At 43.7% G+C, this 18666-nt stretch overlaps 1 protein-coding gene across 1 annotated transcript; it reads left to right on the forward strand.

Annotated features, from left to right (window-relative positions):
* Positions 1-17445: 17445 nt before the first annotated feature.
* LOC119298177 (pathogenesis-related protein 1-like) lies at positions 17446-18129 on the forward strand. Its single transcript, XM_037575677.1, has one exon. The coding sequence runs from the start codon at positions 17538-17540 to the stop codon at positions 18039-18041; it is 504 nt and encodes a 167-aa protein (XP_037431574.1). The 5' UTR covers positions 17446-17537; the 3' UTR covers positions 18042-18129.
* The last annotated feature ends 537 nt before the right edge of the window (positions 18130-18666 follow it).

Raw genomic sequence — 18666 nt, forward strand, 5'->3', positions numbered from 1 at the left:
ATGTATGGTTACAGACATGTATAACTGAAAAAGGCTGAGAAGCCTGACTATCTACCAAATACTGCCGAGGCCACAAGATCGTAGCTGAGGTAACAAGCTAAACGTCGAAGTCCATGCGAAACTACTTAGTGAGACCGAAGTCTCTCTGCAAAACATAAAATAGGCAAACGTGAGTACAATTGTACCCAGCAAGACTTACATCAGAACTAACTACATATGCATCATTTTCAACAAGGGGATAGTGGGGTTTAACTGCAGCAAGCCAGCTTTGACTCGGTGGCTATCCTAAACTACGACTGCAAGCGACTCTTTTGAGGTGGCGCACACGAGTCCACATATTCACCATATCAATACACCACTATGGATCCGCTCCCGTCTCCCTACGAGAACGCCATCCATAGTACTCACGCTTATCTTGCGCATTTTAAAGTATCCACTTTCACTTGTCTATGAACTGATATAAGCAACCCAGAAGTCCTTTACCGCGGACACGGCTATTCGAATAGATGATGTTAACCCTGCAGGGGTGTACTTCTTCATACATGTTTCCACCACTTAGCGTCTGCACACGACATGTGCTCGGCAGACTTCAAGCGAAAGCCGACGTGGGTGTAGACCACGACCTACCTAAACACTCAAGTCTCTAGTCCAGGTTTATCGCCTATTCGGGTTCCATCCATGAGGATATCCGGCCGGAGTTTCGCTCACAGCCCCAAACGATGTGAACAGGGTTCCCGAGATACCAAACGGGCATCCGGTACACCGTGCCACGTACCTACCGCATCACAGCCCACCCCTACGGTCAGTGCTGTCCACGGCCTCCAGTAAGCTACAAACACCAGAAACTACTTGCAACTCCTGGACAGAGGACTAGGGTGAATAAGAAGTCGAGCGGGGTCATATTTCAGGGCCCAATGTATGGTAGTAGCTGAATCATGGATCACAAACACAGAACTCAGTTCCTGAGGACGGCTGCAATGAGACAACCCACCATGTACTCCTACATGGCCTCTCACCGCTACCTTTACCAAATCGTGTTCACACAATTAGCTCACACACAGTAGGACATGTTCACACACCTCTGATTCATCCCCGATGAATCAGACCTGACTCAACTCTAAGCAGTAGCAGGCATGACAAACAAACATGAATGAGTAGGCACATCCGGGCTCAAACAACTCCTACTCATGCTAGTGGGTTTCATCTATTTACTGTGGCAATGACAGGTCATGCAAAGGATAAAGGGGTTCAGCTACCGCAGCAAGTAACAGATGAATCGGTGTTGTCCTAATGCAGTAAAAGAGAGCAGGAGCGAGAGAGTAGGATTGTATCGGAATGAACAAGGGGGTTTTGCTTGCCTGGCACTTCTGAAGATAACATTGAGTCTTCATCAGTGTCAACGATCACATCATCGGTATCACGTCTATCGAGAGGGGACAAATACCGGCAACACAGAAAGGAACACAATCAATGCAATGCACAATATGATGCATGCTCATGACATGGCAATATGAATGTGTTTTGAGCTAATGCAACTAGCAACAGATTAAATGAAGTTGGTTTGAATATAAGATTCAAATTTAAACCCCATATGTGATTATTCAAATCCCATTTAATTGATTTGTGCTAAACAGCAGCTATAAGTTGTTCTAACATGCATGAAAATGGTACAGATGGATTCCTTGAATTTTTCTGATAATTTTTCATATATAAATTATTTAATTTGGAGTTACGGTTGAATTTCTATGAATTTTAGAAGTTTATACAATTTTCTGGAATTAATAATTTCCTAATTTATTTTAATTCCAGAAAGGAATTATTGCGTCAGCATGACCTCATCCTGACGTCATCAGGTCAACAGGGCGGGTCCAGGTCAAACCTGACGTGTGGGGGCCACACGTCAGTGACACAGGGCTAGTTAGTGTCAATGGCAGGTGGGGCCGGGTCAAAGGCCACGTCAGCACGGTCAAAGCTGACGCGTGGGGCCACTGTGATTAATTTAAGCTAAACAGAAAATAAACTAAGATTAGTTAAGGCGTGGGGCCTAGGTGTCAGTGACACGGTGCGGTGTTTAGTGGCTAATTAAGCCAGCCCCGTCAGCAAGTGACGCTGGCGACCACGGCGACGGCGAGACCTCGCCGGAGTTGCTCGGAACGGCGCTACAGCCCGCGGCTGGTCGCGCTGAGGGCACCAAGAGGGAGCCCGTGCTCCCGCGCATCTAGGGGCGCACGCAGCTGGGCACAGGGAGGCCGGGGTCGATGGCGGCGACCACTTAGGCGGCGGCCGGAGCTACGGCAACGACGGGTTAGGCGATGCAGGGCGCCAGGGGAGGCGTTGGTGAGTGCTATGTGCTCCTGGGACTGTGGTGAGCACGACGGTGGGCTCGAGAACGAGCTGCGGTGGCTGTGGCCACGGCCACGCCATGGCCGGCAGCGAGAAACTCTCGGCCGCGGTGGGAGATGGGGCTAGGGGGCGAGAACGGAGGGGGCGAGCACAGGAGAGGCAGCGGAGGCTCACAGCGGATCCATTCGAGGCGGAGACGAGGCCGGGGATGGTCCGGAGCCGGCGAATTTGACGAAGATGGCCGGCGGTCCCGAGGTTGAAGAAGGCATCGAGGGCGGTGTTGTGGCACGTCCGGGGCCTCGTGGCTCGTTGAGGAGGTAGAGGGAGGACCGGCGGAGCTTCCTGGGGTGTCGGTGAGCCGTGGGGTGGCCGGTAGCCACGGTGGCTCTCGTCGGTGGCGGCGGCTCCGTTCGGTCGCGGGAGGGGAAACAGAGGAGCGAGGGGGAGGGAGGTCCAGAGGGCGAGGGAGAAGTGAGAGGGGGTCGGGGCTGCGTGGCGTCGCGGGAGGGACCAGGGAAGGAGGAGGCAGCCAGGCAGGGAGGAGGTGGCCTCCTCGGCCGCGCGCGTGCGAGCACGCAGCTGCTCCCACTGGCAAGAGGAAGAAGACAGGGGGGGAGTAGCGGTGGCGGGCTGGGCCGCGCTGGCCGGTCCTGTTGGGCCACCAGGTGGGCTTCACAGGTAAGTCCTTCTCTCTTTTATTTCTGTTCTGTTTCTCTTTTCTATTTCTGCAATTTGTTTTTGGATTTGATTTAAATATCAAATCACTTTATAAAATCCTGGAAATAATTATGGGTGCTTTCTGAATTATTTCAGTGAGCCTTAACAATTTCCAACATTTATTTGAACATTTAAATTATTTATAGTATTTAAATGCCCAAAGTCAAATACAATATGGTTTATTCAAAAAAATCCAAAATGTCTTGGAAAAATATCCATCATCTCTGGATATGGTTTTCACCCTTTTCCAGTGATCATGAACATTTTTGCAAACCAATTTGGGTTCTTTGAAAATATTTTGAAGTTGAACCTATTTGCAATGCTTTGGTGCTAGGGCTTGGTCATCCCCATTTCAAATTTCATACAATTTAAACATGTTGCACACATGAAGCTAACCTAGAGCATTACCAGAAGCTAGGGATGTGACACATGGTTTCCCCAACGGACTGTCGGTCGGGAAAGGCCCATGATAGGCCCAACAGACTGTTGGTCGGGAAAGCTACTCCATAGCCATCAAATAGTCAGTCGGGAAAGATAATTCGGTCGGGAAAGGGCTTTCCCGTCTGGACTTTCCCAAATAGACGTTGTCGGTCGGCAATAGTCTTTCCCGTCCAACTGTCTGTTGGCAAAACTTGTATTCCCAACCAACCTGTCTGTTGGGGATGTAGTGTTGTGGTGTAGTGATGATGATTTTAAGGTACCGGCGAAAGTTGCGCGGTACTAGAGAGGCTAGCAATGGTGGAAGGGCGAGAGTGCATATAATCCATGGACTCAACATTAGTCATAAAGAACTCACATATTTATTGCAAAAATATATTAGTTATCGAAACAAAGTACTACGCGCATGCTCCTAGGGGGATAGATTGGTAGGAAAATACCATCGCTCGTCCCCGACCGCCACTCATAAGGAAGACAATCAATAAATAAATCATGCTTCGACTTCGTCACATAACGGTTCACCAACGTGCATGCTACGGGAATCACAAACTTCAACACAATTATTTCTCAAATTCACAAGTACTCAACTAGCATGACTCTAATATCACCATCTCCATATCTCAAAACAATTATCAAGTATCAAACTTCTCATAGTATTCAATGCACTTTATATGATAGTTTTTATTATATCCCTCTTGGATGCCCATCATATTAGGACTAAATTCATAACCAAAGAAAACTACCATGTTGTTTAGGACTCTCAAAATAATATAAGTGACGCATGAGAGTTCATCTATTTCTATAAAATAAAACCACCACCATGCTCTAAAAAGATATAAGTGAAGCACTAGAGCAACAACAAACTACTCCGGAAGATATAAGTGAAGCTCAATGAGTAGTCGAATAATTATGCAACTATGTGAAGACTCTATAACATTTAAGAATTTCAGATCTTGGTATTTTATTCAAACAGCAAGCAAAACTAAATAAAATAAAATGATGCTCCAAGCAAGACACATATCATGTGGCGAATAAAAATATAGCTCCAAGTAAAGTTACCGATGAACTAAGACGAAAGAGGGGATGCCTTCCGGGGCATCCCCAAGCTTAGGCTCCTGGTTGTACTTGAATATTACCTTGGGGTGCCTTCGGCATCCCCAAGCTTAGTCTCTTTCCACTCCTTATTCCATAGTCCATCGAATCTTTACCCAAAACTTGAAAACTTCACAACACAAAACTTAACAGAAAACTCGTAAGCTCCGTTAGCGAAAGAAAACAAAACACCACTTCAAGGTACTGTAATGAACTCATTCTTTATTTATATTGGTGTTATACCTACTGTATTCCAACTTCTCTATGGTTTATAAACTCTTTTACTAGCCATAGATTCATCAAAATAAGTAAACAACACATGAAAAACAGAATCTGTCAAAAACAGAATAGTCTGTAGTAATCTGGATCAAACATATACTTATGGAACTCATAAAATTCTCAAATAAATTGCTGGACGTGATTAATTTATCTATTAATCATCTGCAAAAAGAATTAACTAAATAGCCCTCTCGAATAAAAATGGCAGCAATTATCGTGAGTGCTAAAGTTTCTGTTTTTTACAGCATGATCGCAAAGACTTTCCCCAAGTCTTCCCAAAGGTTCTACTTGGCACAAACACTAATTAAAAGCATAAAACCACATCTAAACATAGGCTAGATGAATTATTTATTACTAAACAGGAGCAAAAAGCAAAGAACAGAAATACAATTGGGTTGCCTCCCAACAAGCGCTATCGTTTAAAGCCCCTAGCTAGGCATGATGATTTCAATGATGCTCACATAAAGGATAAGAATTGAAACATAAAGAGAGCATCATGAAGAATATGACTAGCACATTTAAGTCTAACCCACTTCCTATGCATAGGGGTTTTGTGAGAAAACAACTTATGGAAACAAGAATCAACTTGCATAGGAAGGTAAAACAAGCATAACTTCAAAACTTTAAGCACATAGAGAGGAAACTTGATATTATTGCAATTCCTACAAGCATATATTCCTTCCTCATAATAATTTTCAGTGGCATCATGAATGAATTCAACAATATAACCAGCACCTAAAGCATTCATTTCATGATCTACAATCATAGAATTTTTATTACTCTCCACATAAGCAAAATTCTTCTCATTCGGAATAGTGGGAGCATCATAAGAGACTCGAATACTATAAATTGTTTCCACATTAAAAGAGTAATGTTCAGAAAATGGGTAATCATAATCATGACAAGTTTTATAAATATAATCACTACTTTTTATAGCATAAGTATCATCACAATAATCGTCATAGGTAGGAGGCATGCTATCATCATTATAAATTTGCATATCAAAACTTGGGAGACTAAAAGTATCATCTTCATTAAACGTAGCATCCCCAAGCTTGGGACAAACATTAATTGTAGAAAATATATTCTCAAAAACATCATCTTCATCAAACATAGCATCCCCAAGCTTGGGCCTTTTCATATCATAAGCATAATCACTCTCATCATTAATAGTATGGATATCACCAATAGTATAGCAATTATCATATTCTTCCAAGCAAGTGCCAAAAAGATTTTCAAGATCATAAGAAGTATCATTATCTTCCAAAATTATGTTTTCATGAGGCACAATAGTAATAGGAGCAACATTATTTGGGGGAGATGTCTTTTTACCTCTCTTCCTTTTTCTTTTCTTCTTTTTCACCACATCATGTGTGGGTTCAATCCTCTTTTTGGAGCTCCTTATTAACGAGATTGGTTGAATAGGAGGCTCCGCCTCGTTACCTGATTCATCATAAGAAATAATAGGAGGATATTGGGAAGTCTCTTCCCTTTCATTAGTATTCTCTTCATCCTCTATTTGTTTTCTTTTCTTTATGTAATTGGCAATATAAGGGTTTTCAATGCAATTCACCGCACAATACATATAAATTTCCTCTAGATCAAAGCCAAGAAGTTTATAACGGGCAAATTTTGGAAGATGCCCAGTTATATGTTTCATTTATTTGCAACCCATAAGCAAGCTAAGTTCATTATAATGTGCAAGGGAAATCAATTCATCACAATTTTTGTACACGATTAGATCATGAAACAATTTGCATCGGATAGCTAAATGACCACTTTCATTGCAAAGTCCACAAGTACGGCCAAGAAAATTTAAATTTTCAGCACAAACATCTATCCTTTCCTGCAACAATTTAGTTTCTAAGTGCTTATGCCTCTTGCAATATCTATCTTCCCTATTTGGTGTGTACTTGCAAACCCAATGCACTCCACAAAAATTGACATGCTTATAGGAGACATTTTCATCATAACCAGTGCACTCATCATTAGTACTATGGATATTCAAAGAGTTCATACTAACAACATTGCAATCATGCTCATCATTCAAAGATTTAGTGCCAAACATTTTAATGCATTCTTCTTCTAACACTTTGGCATAGTTTTCCTTTCCATCATACTCACGAAACATATTAAAAAGGTGAAGCGTATGAGACAAACTCAATTCCATTTTTTTATAGTTTTCTTTTATAAACTAAACTAGTGCTAAAACAAGAAACAAAAAGATTCGATTGCAAGATCTAAAGATACACCTTCAAGCACTCACCTCCCCGGCAACGGCGCCAGAAAAGAGCTTGATGTCTACTACACAAACTTCTTCTTGTAGACGTTTCTTGGGCCTCCAAGTGCAGAGGTTTGTAGGACAGTAGCAAATTTCCCTCAAGTGGATGACCTAAGGTTTATCAATCCGTAGGAGGCATATGATGAAGATGGTCTCTCTCAAACAACCCCGCAACCAAATAACAGAGAGTCTCTTGTGTCCCCAACACACCCAATACAATGGTAAATTATATAGGTGCACTAGTTCGGTGAAGAGATGGTGATACAAGTGCAATATGGATGGTAGATATATGTTTTTGTAATCTGAAAATATAAAAACAGCAAGGTAACTAATGATAAAAGTGAGCACAAACGATATTGCAATGCGTTGAAACAAGGCCTATGGTTCATACTTTCACTAGTGCAAGTTCTCTCAACAATAATAACATAATTGGATCACATAACTATCCCTCAACATGCAACAAAGAGTCACTCCAAAGTCACTAATAGCGGAGAACAAACGAAGAGATTATGGTAGGGTACAAAACCACCTCAAAGTTATTATTTCCAATCAATCCGTTGGGATATTCCTATAAGTGTCACAAACAGCCCTAGAGTTCGTACTAGAATAACACCTTAAGACACAAATCAACCAAAACCCTAATGTCACCTAGATATTCCAATGTCACCGCAAGTATCCGTGGGTATGATTATACGATATGCATCACACAATCTCAGATTCATCTATTCAACCAACACATAGAACCTCAAAGAGTGCCCAAAGTTTCTACTGGAGAATCACGACGAAAACGTGCGCCAACCCCTATGCATAAGTTCATGGGCGGAACCCGCAAGTTGGTCACCAAAACATACATCAAGTGAATCACGTGATATCCCATTGTCACCACAGATACGCACAGCAAGACATACATCAAGTGTTCTCAAATCTTTAAAGACTCAATCTAATAAGATAACTTTGAAGGGGAAACTCAATCCATTACAAGAGAGTAGAGGGGGAGAAACATCATAAGATCCAACTATAATAGCAAAGCTCGCGATACATCAAGATCGTGCCAAATCAAGAAGTAGAGAGAGAGAGGGAGAGAGAGAGAGATCAAACACATAGCTACTGGTACATACCCTCAGCCCCGAGGGAGAACTACCCCCTCCTCGTCATGGAGAGCGCCGAGATGATGAAGATGGCCACCGGAGAGGGATTCCCCCTCCGGAGGGTGCCGGAATGGGTCTATATTGGTTTTCGGTGGCTACGGAGGCTTCTGGCGGCGGAACTCCCGATCTATTGTCGTCATCGATAGTTTTAGGGTATATGGATATATATATAGGCGGAAGAAGTATGTCGGTGGACCTCCGGGCTGTCCACGAGGCAGGGGGGCGCGCCCAGGGGGGTGGGTGCGGCCCCCACACTCATGGGAAGCCCGGGACTCTCGTGGTCCAACTCCGATACTCCATGGGCTTCTTATGGTCCAAAAATAAGTGCCGTGAAGTTTCAAGTCAATTGGACTACGTTTGATTTTCCTTTTCAGTGATACTCTAAAAGAAGGAAAAACAGAAACTGGCACTGGGCTCTAGGTTAATAGGTTAGTCCCAAAAATCATATAAAATAGCATATAAATGCATATAAAACATCCAAGGTTGATAATATAATAGCATGGAACAATCAAAAATTATAGATACGTTGGAGACGTATCACTCCTATGTTATCACTTTCATATACTAGTGGGAATTTTTCATTATAGAACTTGGCTTGTATATTCCAATGATGGGCATCCTCAAAATGCCCTAGGTCTTCGTGAGCAAGCGAGTTGGATGCACACCCACTTAGTTCCTTTTGTTGAGCTTTCATATACTTATAGCTCTAGTGCATCCGTTGCATGGCAATCCCTACTCACTCACATTGATATCTATTGATGGGCATCTCCATAGCCCGTTGATACGCCTAGTTGATGTGAGACTATCTTCCCCCTTTTTGTCTCCTCCACAACCACCATTCTATTCCACCTAAAGTGCTATGTCCATGGCTCATGCTCATGTATTGCGTGAAGATTGAAAAAGTTTGAGAACACCAAAAGTATGAACAATTGCTTGGCTTGTCATCAGGGTTGTGCATGATTTAAATACTTTGTGTGGTGAAGATAGAGCATAGCCAGACTATATGATTTTGTAGGGATAACTTTCTTTGGCCATGTTATTTTGAAGAGACATAATTGCTTAGTTAGTATGCTTGAAGTATTATTATTTCTATGTCAATATTGAACTTTTGTCTTGAATCTTTCGGATCTGAATATTCATACCACAATTAAGAAGAATTACATTAAAATTATGCCAAGTAGCATTCCACATCAAAAATTCTGTTTTTATCATTTACCTACTCGAGGACAGCGGGAATTAAGCTTGGGGATGCTTGATACGTCTCCAACGTATCTATAATTTTTTATTGTTCCATGCTATATTATATTCTGTTTTGGACATTATTGGGCTTTATTATACACTTTTATATTATTTTTGGGACTAACCTATTAACCGGAGGCCCAGCCCAGAATTGTTGTTTTTTTGCCTATTTTAGGGTTTCGCGGAAAAAGAATATCAAACGGAGTCCAAACGAAATGAAACCTTTGGCAACGTGTTTTCCGGAATGAACATGATCCAGAGGACTTGGACCCTACGTCAAGAAATCAACAAGGAAGGCACGAGGTAGGGGGCGCGCCTACGCCCCCTGCCCCCCAGGCGCGCCCTCCACCCTCGTGGGCCCCCTGTTGCTCCACCGACGTACTCCTTCCTCCTATATATACCTACGTACCCCCAAACTACCAGATACGGAGCCAAAACTCTAATTCCACCATCGTAACTTTCTGTATCCACGAGATCCCATCTTCGGGCCTTTTCCGGAGCTCCGCCGGAGGGGGCATCGATCACGGAGGGCTTCTACATCAACACCATAGCCGCTCCGATGAAGTGTGAGTAGTTTACTTCAGACCTACGGGTCCATAGTTATTAGCTAGATGGCTTCTTCTCTCTTTTTGGATCTCAATACAAAGTTCTCCCCCTCTCTTGTGGAGATCTATTCGATGTAATCTTCTTTTGTGGTGTGTTCGTTGAGACCGATGAATTGTGGGTTTATGATCAAGTTTATCTATGAATAATATTTGAATCTTCTCTGAATTCTTTTATGTATGATTGGTTATCTTTGCAAATCTATTCGAATTATCAGTTTGGTATGGCCTACTAGATTGATCTTTCTTGCAATGGGAGAAGTGCTTAGCTTTGGGTTCAATCTTGCGGTGTCCTTTCCCGGTGATAGTAGGGGCAGCAAGGCACGTATTGTATTGTTGCCATCGAGGATAACAAGATGGGGTTTATATCATATTGCATGAGTTTATCCCTCTACATCATGTCATCTTGCTTAAAGTGTTACTCTGTTCTCTTGAACTTAATACTCTAGATGCATGCTGGATAGCGGTCGATGTGTGGAGTAATAGTAGTAGATGCAGGCAGGAGTCGGTCTACTTGTCTCGGACGTGATGCCTATATACATGATCATACCTAGATATTCTCATAACTATGCTCAATTCTGTCAATTGCTCAACAGTAATTTGTTCACCCACCGTAAATACTTATGCTCTTGAGAGAAGCCACTAGTGAAACCAATGGCCCCCGGGTCTATCTTCCATCATATTAATCTTCCAATACTTAGTTATTTCCTTTGCCATTTATTTTACTTTGCATCTTTTATTTCTCTTTATCATAAAAATACCAAAGATATTATCCTATCATATCTATCAGATCTCACTCTCGTAAGTGACCGTCTAGGGATTGACAACCTCGTATCGCGTTGGTTGCGAGGATTTATTTGTTTGTGTAGGTGCGAGGGACTCTTGCTCGGCCTCCTACTGGATTGATACCTTGGTTCTCAAAAACTGAGGGAAATACTTACGCTACTTTGCTGCATCACCCTTTCCTCTTCAAGGGAAAACCAACGCAGTGCTCAAGAGGTAGCATGTACCTAACTAATGCTCGCAGTAGTGCCTGGGTATTTGATACTGGTTCAGTTGCTAACATTTGCAACTCGAAACAGGGGCTACAGATTAAGCAAAGATTGGCTAAGGACGAGGTGACGATGCGCGTGGGAAATGGTTCCAAAGTCGAAGTGATTGCCGTTGGCACGCTACCTCTACATCTACCTTCGGGATTAGTTTTAGACCTAAATAATTGTTATTTGGCGCAAACGTTGAGCATGAACATTATATCTGGATCTTGTTTGATGCGAGACAATTATTCATTTAAATCAGAGAATAATGGTTGTTCTATTTATATGAGTAATATCTTTTATGGTCATGCACCCCTGATGAGTGGTCTAGTTTTACTAAATCTTGATAGTAGTGATACACATGTTCGTAGTATTGAAGCCAAAAGATGCATAATTGATAATGATAGTGCAACTTATTTGTGGCACTGCCGTTTAGGTCATATTGGTGTAAAGCGCATGAAGAAACTCCATTCTGATGGACTTCTAGAATCACTTGATTATGAATCACTTGGTACTTGCGAAACATGCCTCATGGGCAAGATGACTAAAACTCCGTTCTCAGGAACAATGGAGCGAGCAACAGAGTTATTGGAAATCATACATACCAATGTATGTGGTCCAATGAACATTGAAGCTCGCGACGGATATCGTTATTTTCTCACCTTCACAGATGATTTGAGCAGAAATGGGTATATCTACTTGATGAAACATAAGTCTGAAAAGTTCAAAGAATTTCAGAGTGAAGTGGAAAATCATGGTAACAAGAAAATCAAGTTTCTACGATCTGATCGTGGAGGTGAGTATTTGAGTTATGAGTTTGGACTTCATTTGAAACAATGTGGAATAGTTTCGCAACTCACGCCACCTGGAACACCACAACGTAATGGTGTGTCCGAACGTCGTAACCGCACTTTATTAGATATGGTGCGATCTATGATGTCTCTCACTGATTTACCGCTATCATTTTGGGGTTACACTTTAGAGACAACTGCATTCATGTTAAACAGGGCACCATCTAAATCCGTCGAGACGACACCTTATGAACTGTGGTTTGGCAAGAAACCCAAGTTATCGTTTCTTAAAATTTGGGGCTGCGATGCTTACGTGAAAAAGCTTCAACCTGATAAGCTCGAACCCAAATCGGAGAAATGTGTCTTCATAGTATACCCAAAGGAGACTGTTGGGTACACCTTCTATCACAGATCCGAAGGCAAGATATTTGTTGCTAAGAATGGATCCTTTCTAGAGAAGGATTTTCTCTCGAAAGAAGTGAGTGGGAGGAAAGTAGAACTTGACGAGGTAATTGTACCTTCTCCCTTATTGGAAAGTAGTTCATCACTGAAATTAGTTCCAGTGATTCCTACACCAGTAAGTGAGGAAGCTAATGTCGATGATCATGAAACTTCTGATCAAGTTACCATTGAACCTCATAGGTCAACCAGAGTAAGATCCGCACCAGAGTGGTACGGTAATCCTGTTCTGGAAGTCATGTTACTTGACCATGACGAACCTACGAACTATGAGGAAGCGACGATGAGCCCAGATTCCGCAAAATGGCTTGAGGCCATGAAATCTGAGATGGGATCCATGTATGAGAACAAAGTATGGAATTTGATTGACTTGCTCGATGATCGGCAGGCCATAGAGAATAAATGGATCTTCAAGAAGAAGACTGACGCTGACGGTAATGTTACTGTCTACAATGCTCGACTTGTTGCAAAAGGTTTTTGATAAGTTCAAGGAGTTGACTACGATGAGACCTTCACACCCGTAGCGATGCTAATGTCCATCTGAATCATGTTAGCAATTGCCGCATTTTATGATTATGAAATTTGGCAAATGGGTGTCAAAACTGCATTCCTTAATGGATACCTTAAAGAAGAGTTGTATATGATGCAACTAGAAGGTTTTATCGATCCAAAAGGTGCTAACAAAGTGTGCAAGCTCCAGCGATCCATTTATGGACCGGTGCAAGCCTCTCGGAGTTGGAATACACACTTTGATAGTGTGATCAAAGCATATGATTTTGTACAGACTTTTGGAGAAGCCTGTATTTACAAGAAAGTGAGTGGGAGCTCCGTAGCATTTCTGATATTATATGTAGATGACATATTGTTGATCGGAAATGATACTGAATTCCTGAATAGCATAAAAGGATACTTGAATAAGAATTTTTCAATGAAAGACCTTGATGAAGTTGCTTATATATTGGGCATCAAGATCTATAGAGATAGATCAAGACGCTTGATTGGACTTTCACAAAGCACATACCTTGATGAAGTTTTGAAGAAGTTCAAAATGGATCAGGCAAAGAAAGGGTTCTTGCATGTATTACAAGGTGTGAAGTTGAGTCAGACTCAATGCTCGACCACTACAGAAGATAGAGAGAAAATGAAAGGTGTTCTGTATGCTTCAGCCATAGGCTCCATAATGTATGCAATGCTGTGTACCAGACCTGATGTGTGCCTTGCTATTAGTTTAGCAGGGAGGTACCAAAGTAATCCAGGATTGGATCACTGGATAGCGGTCAAGAACATCCTGAAATACCTGAAAAGGACTAAGGATATGTTTCTCGTATATGGAGGTGACAAAGAGCTCGTCGTAAACGGTTACGTCGATGCAAGCTTTGACACTAATCCGGATGACTCTAAGTCACAAACTAGATACGTGTTTTTATTAAATGGTGGAGCTGTCAGTTGGTGCAGTTCCAAGCAGAGCGTCGTGGCGGGATCTACGTGTGAAGCGAAATACGTAGCTGCTTCAGAAACAGCAAATGAAGGAGTCTGTATGAAGGAGTTCATATCCGATCTAGGTGTCATACCTAGTGCATCAGGCCCAATGAAAATCTTTTCTGACAATACTGGTGCAATTGCCTTGGCAAAAGAATCCAGATTTCACAAGAGAACCAAGCACATCAAGAGATGCTTCAATTCCATCTGCGATCAAGTCAAGGAGGGAGACATAGAGATTTGCAAGATACATACGGATCTGAATGTTGCAGACCTGTTGACTAAGCCTCTCTCATGAGCAAAACATGATCAGCACCAAGACTCCATGGGTGTTAGAATCATTACAATGTAATCTAGATTATTGACTCTAGTGCAAGTGTTAGACTGAAGGAAATATGCCCTAGAGGCAATAATAAAGTTGTTATTTATATTTCCTTATATCATGATAAAAGTTTATTATTCATGCTAGAATTGTATTAACCGGAAACTTAGTGCATTTATGAATACATAGACAAACAGAGTGTCACTAGTTTGCCTCTACTTGATTAGCTCGTTGAATCAATGATGGTTATGTTTCCTGACCATAGACATGAGTTGTCATTTGATTAACGGGATCACATCATTAGAGAATGATGTGATTGACTTGACCCATCCGTTAGGTTAGCACAATGATCGTTTAGTTTGTTGCTATTGCTTTCTCCATAACTATACATGTTCCTATGAATATGAGATCATGCAACTCCCGAATACCGGAGGAACACTTTGTGTGCTACCAAACGTCACAACGTAACTGGGTGATTATAAAGGTGCTCTACAGGTGTCCCCGATGGTGTTTGTTGAGTTGGCATGGATCAAGATTAGGATTTGTCACTCTGATTGTCGGGGAGGTATCTCCGGGCCCTCTCGGTAATTTACATCACAATAAGCCTTGCAAGCAATGTAGCTAATGAGTTAGTTACGGGATGTATCATTATGGAACAAGTAAAGAGACTTGCCGGTAACGAGATTGAACTAGGTATTGAGATACCGGCGATCGAAACTCGGGCAAGTAACATACTGATGACAAAGAGAACAACGTATACCGTTATGAGGTTTGACCGATAAAGATCTTCGTAGAATATGTAGGAACCAATATGAGCATCCAGGTTCTGCTATTGGTTATTGACCGGAGACATGTCTCGGTCATGTCTACATAGTTCTCGAACCCGTGGGGTCCGCACGCTTAATGTTCGGTGACGATCGGTATTACGAGTTTATGTGTTTTGATGTACCGAAGGTAGTTCGGAGTCCCAGATTTGATCACGGACATGACGAGGAGTCTCGAAATGGTCGAGACGTAAAGTTTGATATATTGGAAGCCTATGTTTGGACATCGGAATGGTTCCGGGTGAAATCAGGAGTATACCGGAGCACCGGGAGGTTACCGGAACCCCCCGGAAGGTATATGGGCCTTAGTGGGAGATAGGGGAAAGGAGCAAAGGAGGGGGCGCCCCCCAAGCCCAATCCGAACTGGGAGGGGGGTCGGCCCCCCTTTCCTTCCTTCTTCTTCCTCCTCCTTCCTTCTCTCCTAGAACCAACATAGGGAAGGGGGGAATCCTACTCCCGGTGGGAGTAGGACTCCCTTTGGGCGCGCCTAGAGAGGCCGGCCCCCTCCCCCTCCTCCACTCCTTTATATACGGGGGAGGGGGCACCCCATAGAGACACAAGTTGATCATTGATCTTTTAGCCGTGCGCGATGCCCCTCTCCACCATAATCCACCTCGGTATTATTGCAGCGGTGCTTAGGCGAAGCCCTGTTCCGGTAGCAACATCATCACCGTCATCACACCGTCGTGCTGACGAAGCTCTGCCTCGAAGCTCTACTGGATCGTGAGTTCGTGGGACGTCACCGAGCCGAATGTGTGCAGATCGCGGAGGTGCCGTACCTTCGGTGCTAGATTAGTCGATCGTGAAGACGTACGACTATATCAACCGCGTTGTCATAACGCTTCCGCTTACGGTCTACAAGGGTACGTAGACGATACTCTCCCCTCTCATTGCTATGCATCACCATGATCTTGCATGTGCATAGGAATTTTTTTTGAAATTACTGCGTTCCCCAACATAAAGAAGGAGAAGGGCGGTGCGGTGCGTCACATCGAAAGAAATACTCGAGCACCTGACACACTCCAGTGTCAGCTCATCTACTGGAATATGACATAGGAAAGTGGAATGCCTCGACCAACCATTATTCGTATATCTTCACATGTATTTTTTATAGACCAAATGTGGTACCCCCCCCCTCCCCCCAAGCCTATATATGGGGAGGGCCAAGGTTGGAAAGGGGACAAGTTTCTTAGCAACCACAACACTATCATCAACTACAAGCCAACCCAAGACTAGCAGATAGGTGGAAGAGTAGAGTTAGGAGTGTTTGGGCACTCTAGCTAGTACCCCGACCACTATTGATCTTCCCCCGACCACCACCTTTATAACACAAAGCACTTGTATTCCCCAGTTTATATCAATACCAACAGGATGTAGGGTTTTACGCTAGCATGGCGGTCTGAACCTTTATAAAATCCTCCCGTGTCATTGTGTTCTTGTGTGACTTTGCTTGTGGATTGACAAGGCATTGAGCCCCTGGACGAACTCACAAATGCAGGGTATCCTTAATCCCTGGTGTCCTGAGTACATACTCCGACATTCCTATATTGCACATGGCTTGTGCTGGTGAATCGTCTGCGTTATGTTCGCTCATCACAAACAGCCATACATACCTCGTTTGTGAATTGTGCCTGAAGCCATCACACACGCAACTTTTTTTGTTTGACGATTTTATTTTCTACCATTTAAGATACCAGCATCACACACAATTCAATTGGATCAAAGGATGCGTGATATGTGCGTCTTCTTAGCAGGGTTCTGCACCAGTGACAAGAGCAATTGACGAAGCTACTACGCATCGGCACGCAGAGGTAATCTCAGAAAATATAACACTTTACACTTTTTTTCCACCGGAGACAAGGAGCAAGACAAGTCAATGCCAGTACTTACACATCGGCGCGCAGAGGTAATCTCAGAAAGATGACACGACTGACCGACGCAAAGACGAACGCACTGTTTTCCACAATTTGGACTTACGCTTAAAAACGTACCCTGGAATCTGGGTGTCAATAATACTCCGGCGATCGCGGCCGGACAAATGAGTCGTCTAGAACCAACGACCAGAGAAACTGGAAACCCTCCGTTCCACAATGCCGAGCTAATTCCTTTTCAGTTTCTAGTCAAATATACTTTGAGTTTACCCCCTCTCCCTGCCCATCGGACACGCAGGATGCATGGAATTCCTGCCCTCTCTTAGAAAATACTACTCCAATGCAGGTGTTTGGAGTATCAGTTAAGTTACTTGGATTGAATTTGTCAAACTTGAACAGTCAAGACATATTTTATTGAACTCTTCTTTTATCTGAGTGCTCGATCGGCTCGCAACTTTCCAAGCTTACCTAGTTACCCTAGACCTAGAGAAGCCATCGAGCTTACGCAGTATAAATAAACGAGTAATGGTCGCAGCCTATCTCATCAATACAGCTGATACATTCACGGATAGTAGCGCATACCACACCTTTCCTTAGCTTCGTAAGGCTTAACTAGCGATGGAGTACTCGCCGAAGCTATCAGTGGTACTGCTCTTAGCTCTCGCGTCCGCCATGGCGGTCGTCACGGCTCAGAACTCGCCGCAGGACTTCGTGGACCCCCACAACGCGGCGCGCGCCGACGTCGGCGTCGGGCCGGTGACCTGGGACGACAACGTGGCTGCGTACGCGCAGAAGTACGCGGAGCAGCGCCGCGGCGACTGCCAGCTGGTACATTCGGGCGGGCAGTACGGGGAGAACATCTACGGAGGCCGCGGCGGCGGGGCCGACTGGACGGCGGCGGACGCCGTGCAAGCGTGGGTATCGGAGAAGCAGTACTACGACCACGGCAGCAACAGCTGCTCGGCGCCGGCGGACAAGTCGTGCTTGCACTACACACAGGTGGTGTGGCGCGACTCGACGGCCATCGGCTGCGCCCGCGTCGTCTGCGACGGCGGCGACGGCCTGTTCATCATCTGCAGCTACAACCCGCCGGGCAACTACGAGGGGGTGAGCCCATACTAGGCTATGCATGCGTGCGTGTGCGTGCGTGCATGTACGTAGCAGCGCATATATTGCATAAAGAATAAAGCTGAGATCACAGTCGTGATAAGATTGTGACACTTTAGCAGGCTAGATTCACGCTATATATAGTTTAGACCGGCAATGGATATTGTTACGATTCATGTAAGTTGTATGCTTGCACGTGCTTGATATGCAGTGCTTATATGAATGAAAATACAGTTTTATTATCAGGGGTGAAGCTAGAACGTGCCACATCGCGACGCTACCCTGCACCAACGGATCAAATGGTGATGTACCATGCTTGAGGTCATGGCTAACGTGGTGTCAGTCGGTATGGCCGTCGTGTCACAGTGATCTCCTAAGTACAAAAAATGGGTATAACTGTTAAGGTACGAGTATGGATTACATGCACCAATTTGGATACAGGAATGGGGATCGAGAGGAACACTGCACCCACTCGGCCACGCGTGCTCGTCAACGTGCAAGACTTTGTTGAAGTCACCAATGCAGAGCCATGGGAGAGGACTAGCCGACACAAGCGACTTGAGAAGGTCTCAACACTATATATCTCGTTCTTCTGCGCCTCCCCATTTACGCCATTTACGCAAGCCAGCCTCCATTCATC

The sequence above is a fragment of the Triticum dicoccoides genome, chromosome 5A (genome assembly GCF_002162155.2).
Source record: "Triticum dicoccoides isolate Atlit2015 ecotype Zavitan chromosome 5A, WEW_v2.0, whole genome shotgun sequence".
Lineage (NCBI taxonomy): Eukaryota > Viridiplantae > Streptophyta > Magnoliopsida > Poales > Poaceae > Triticum > Triticum dicoccoides.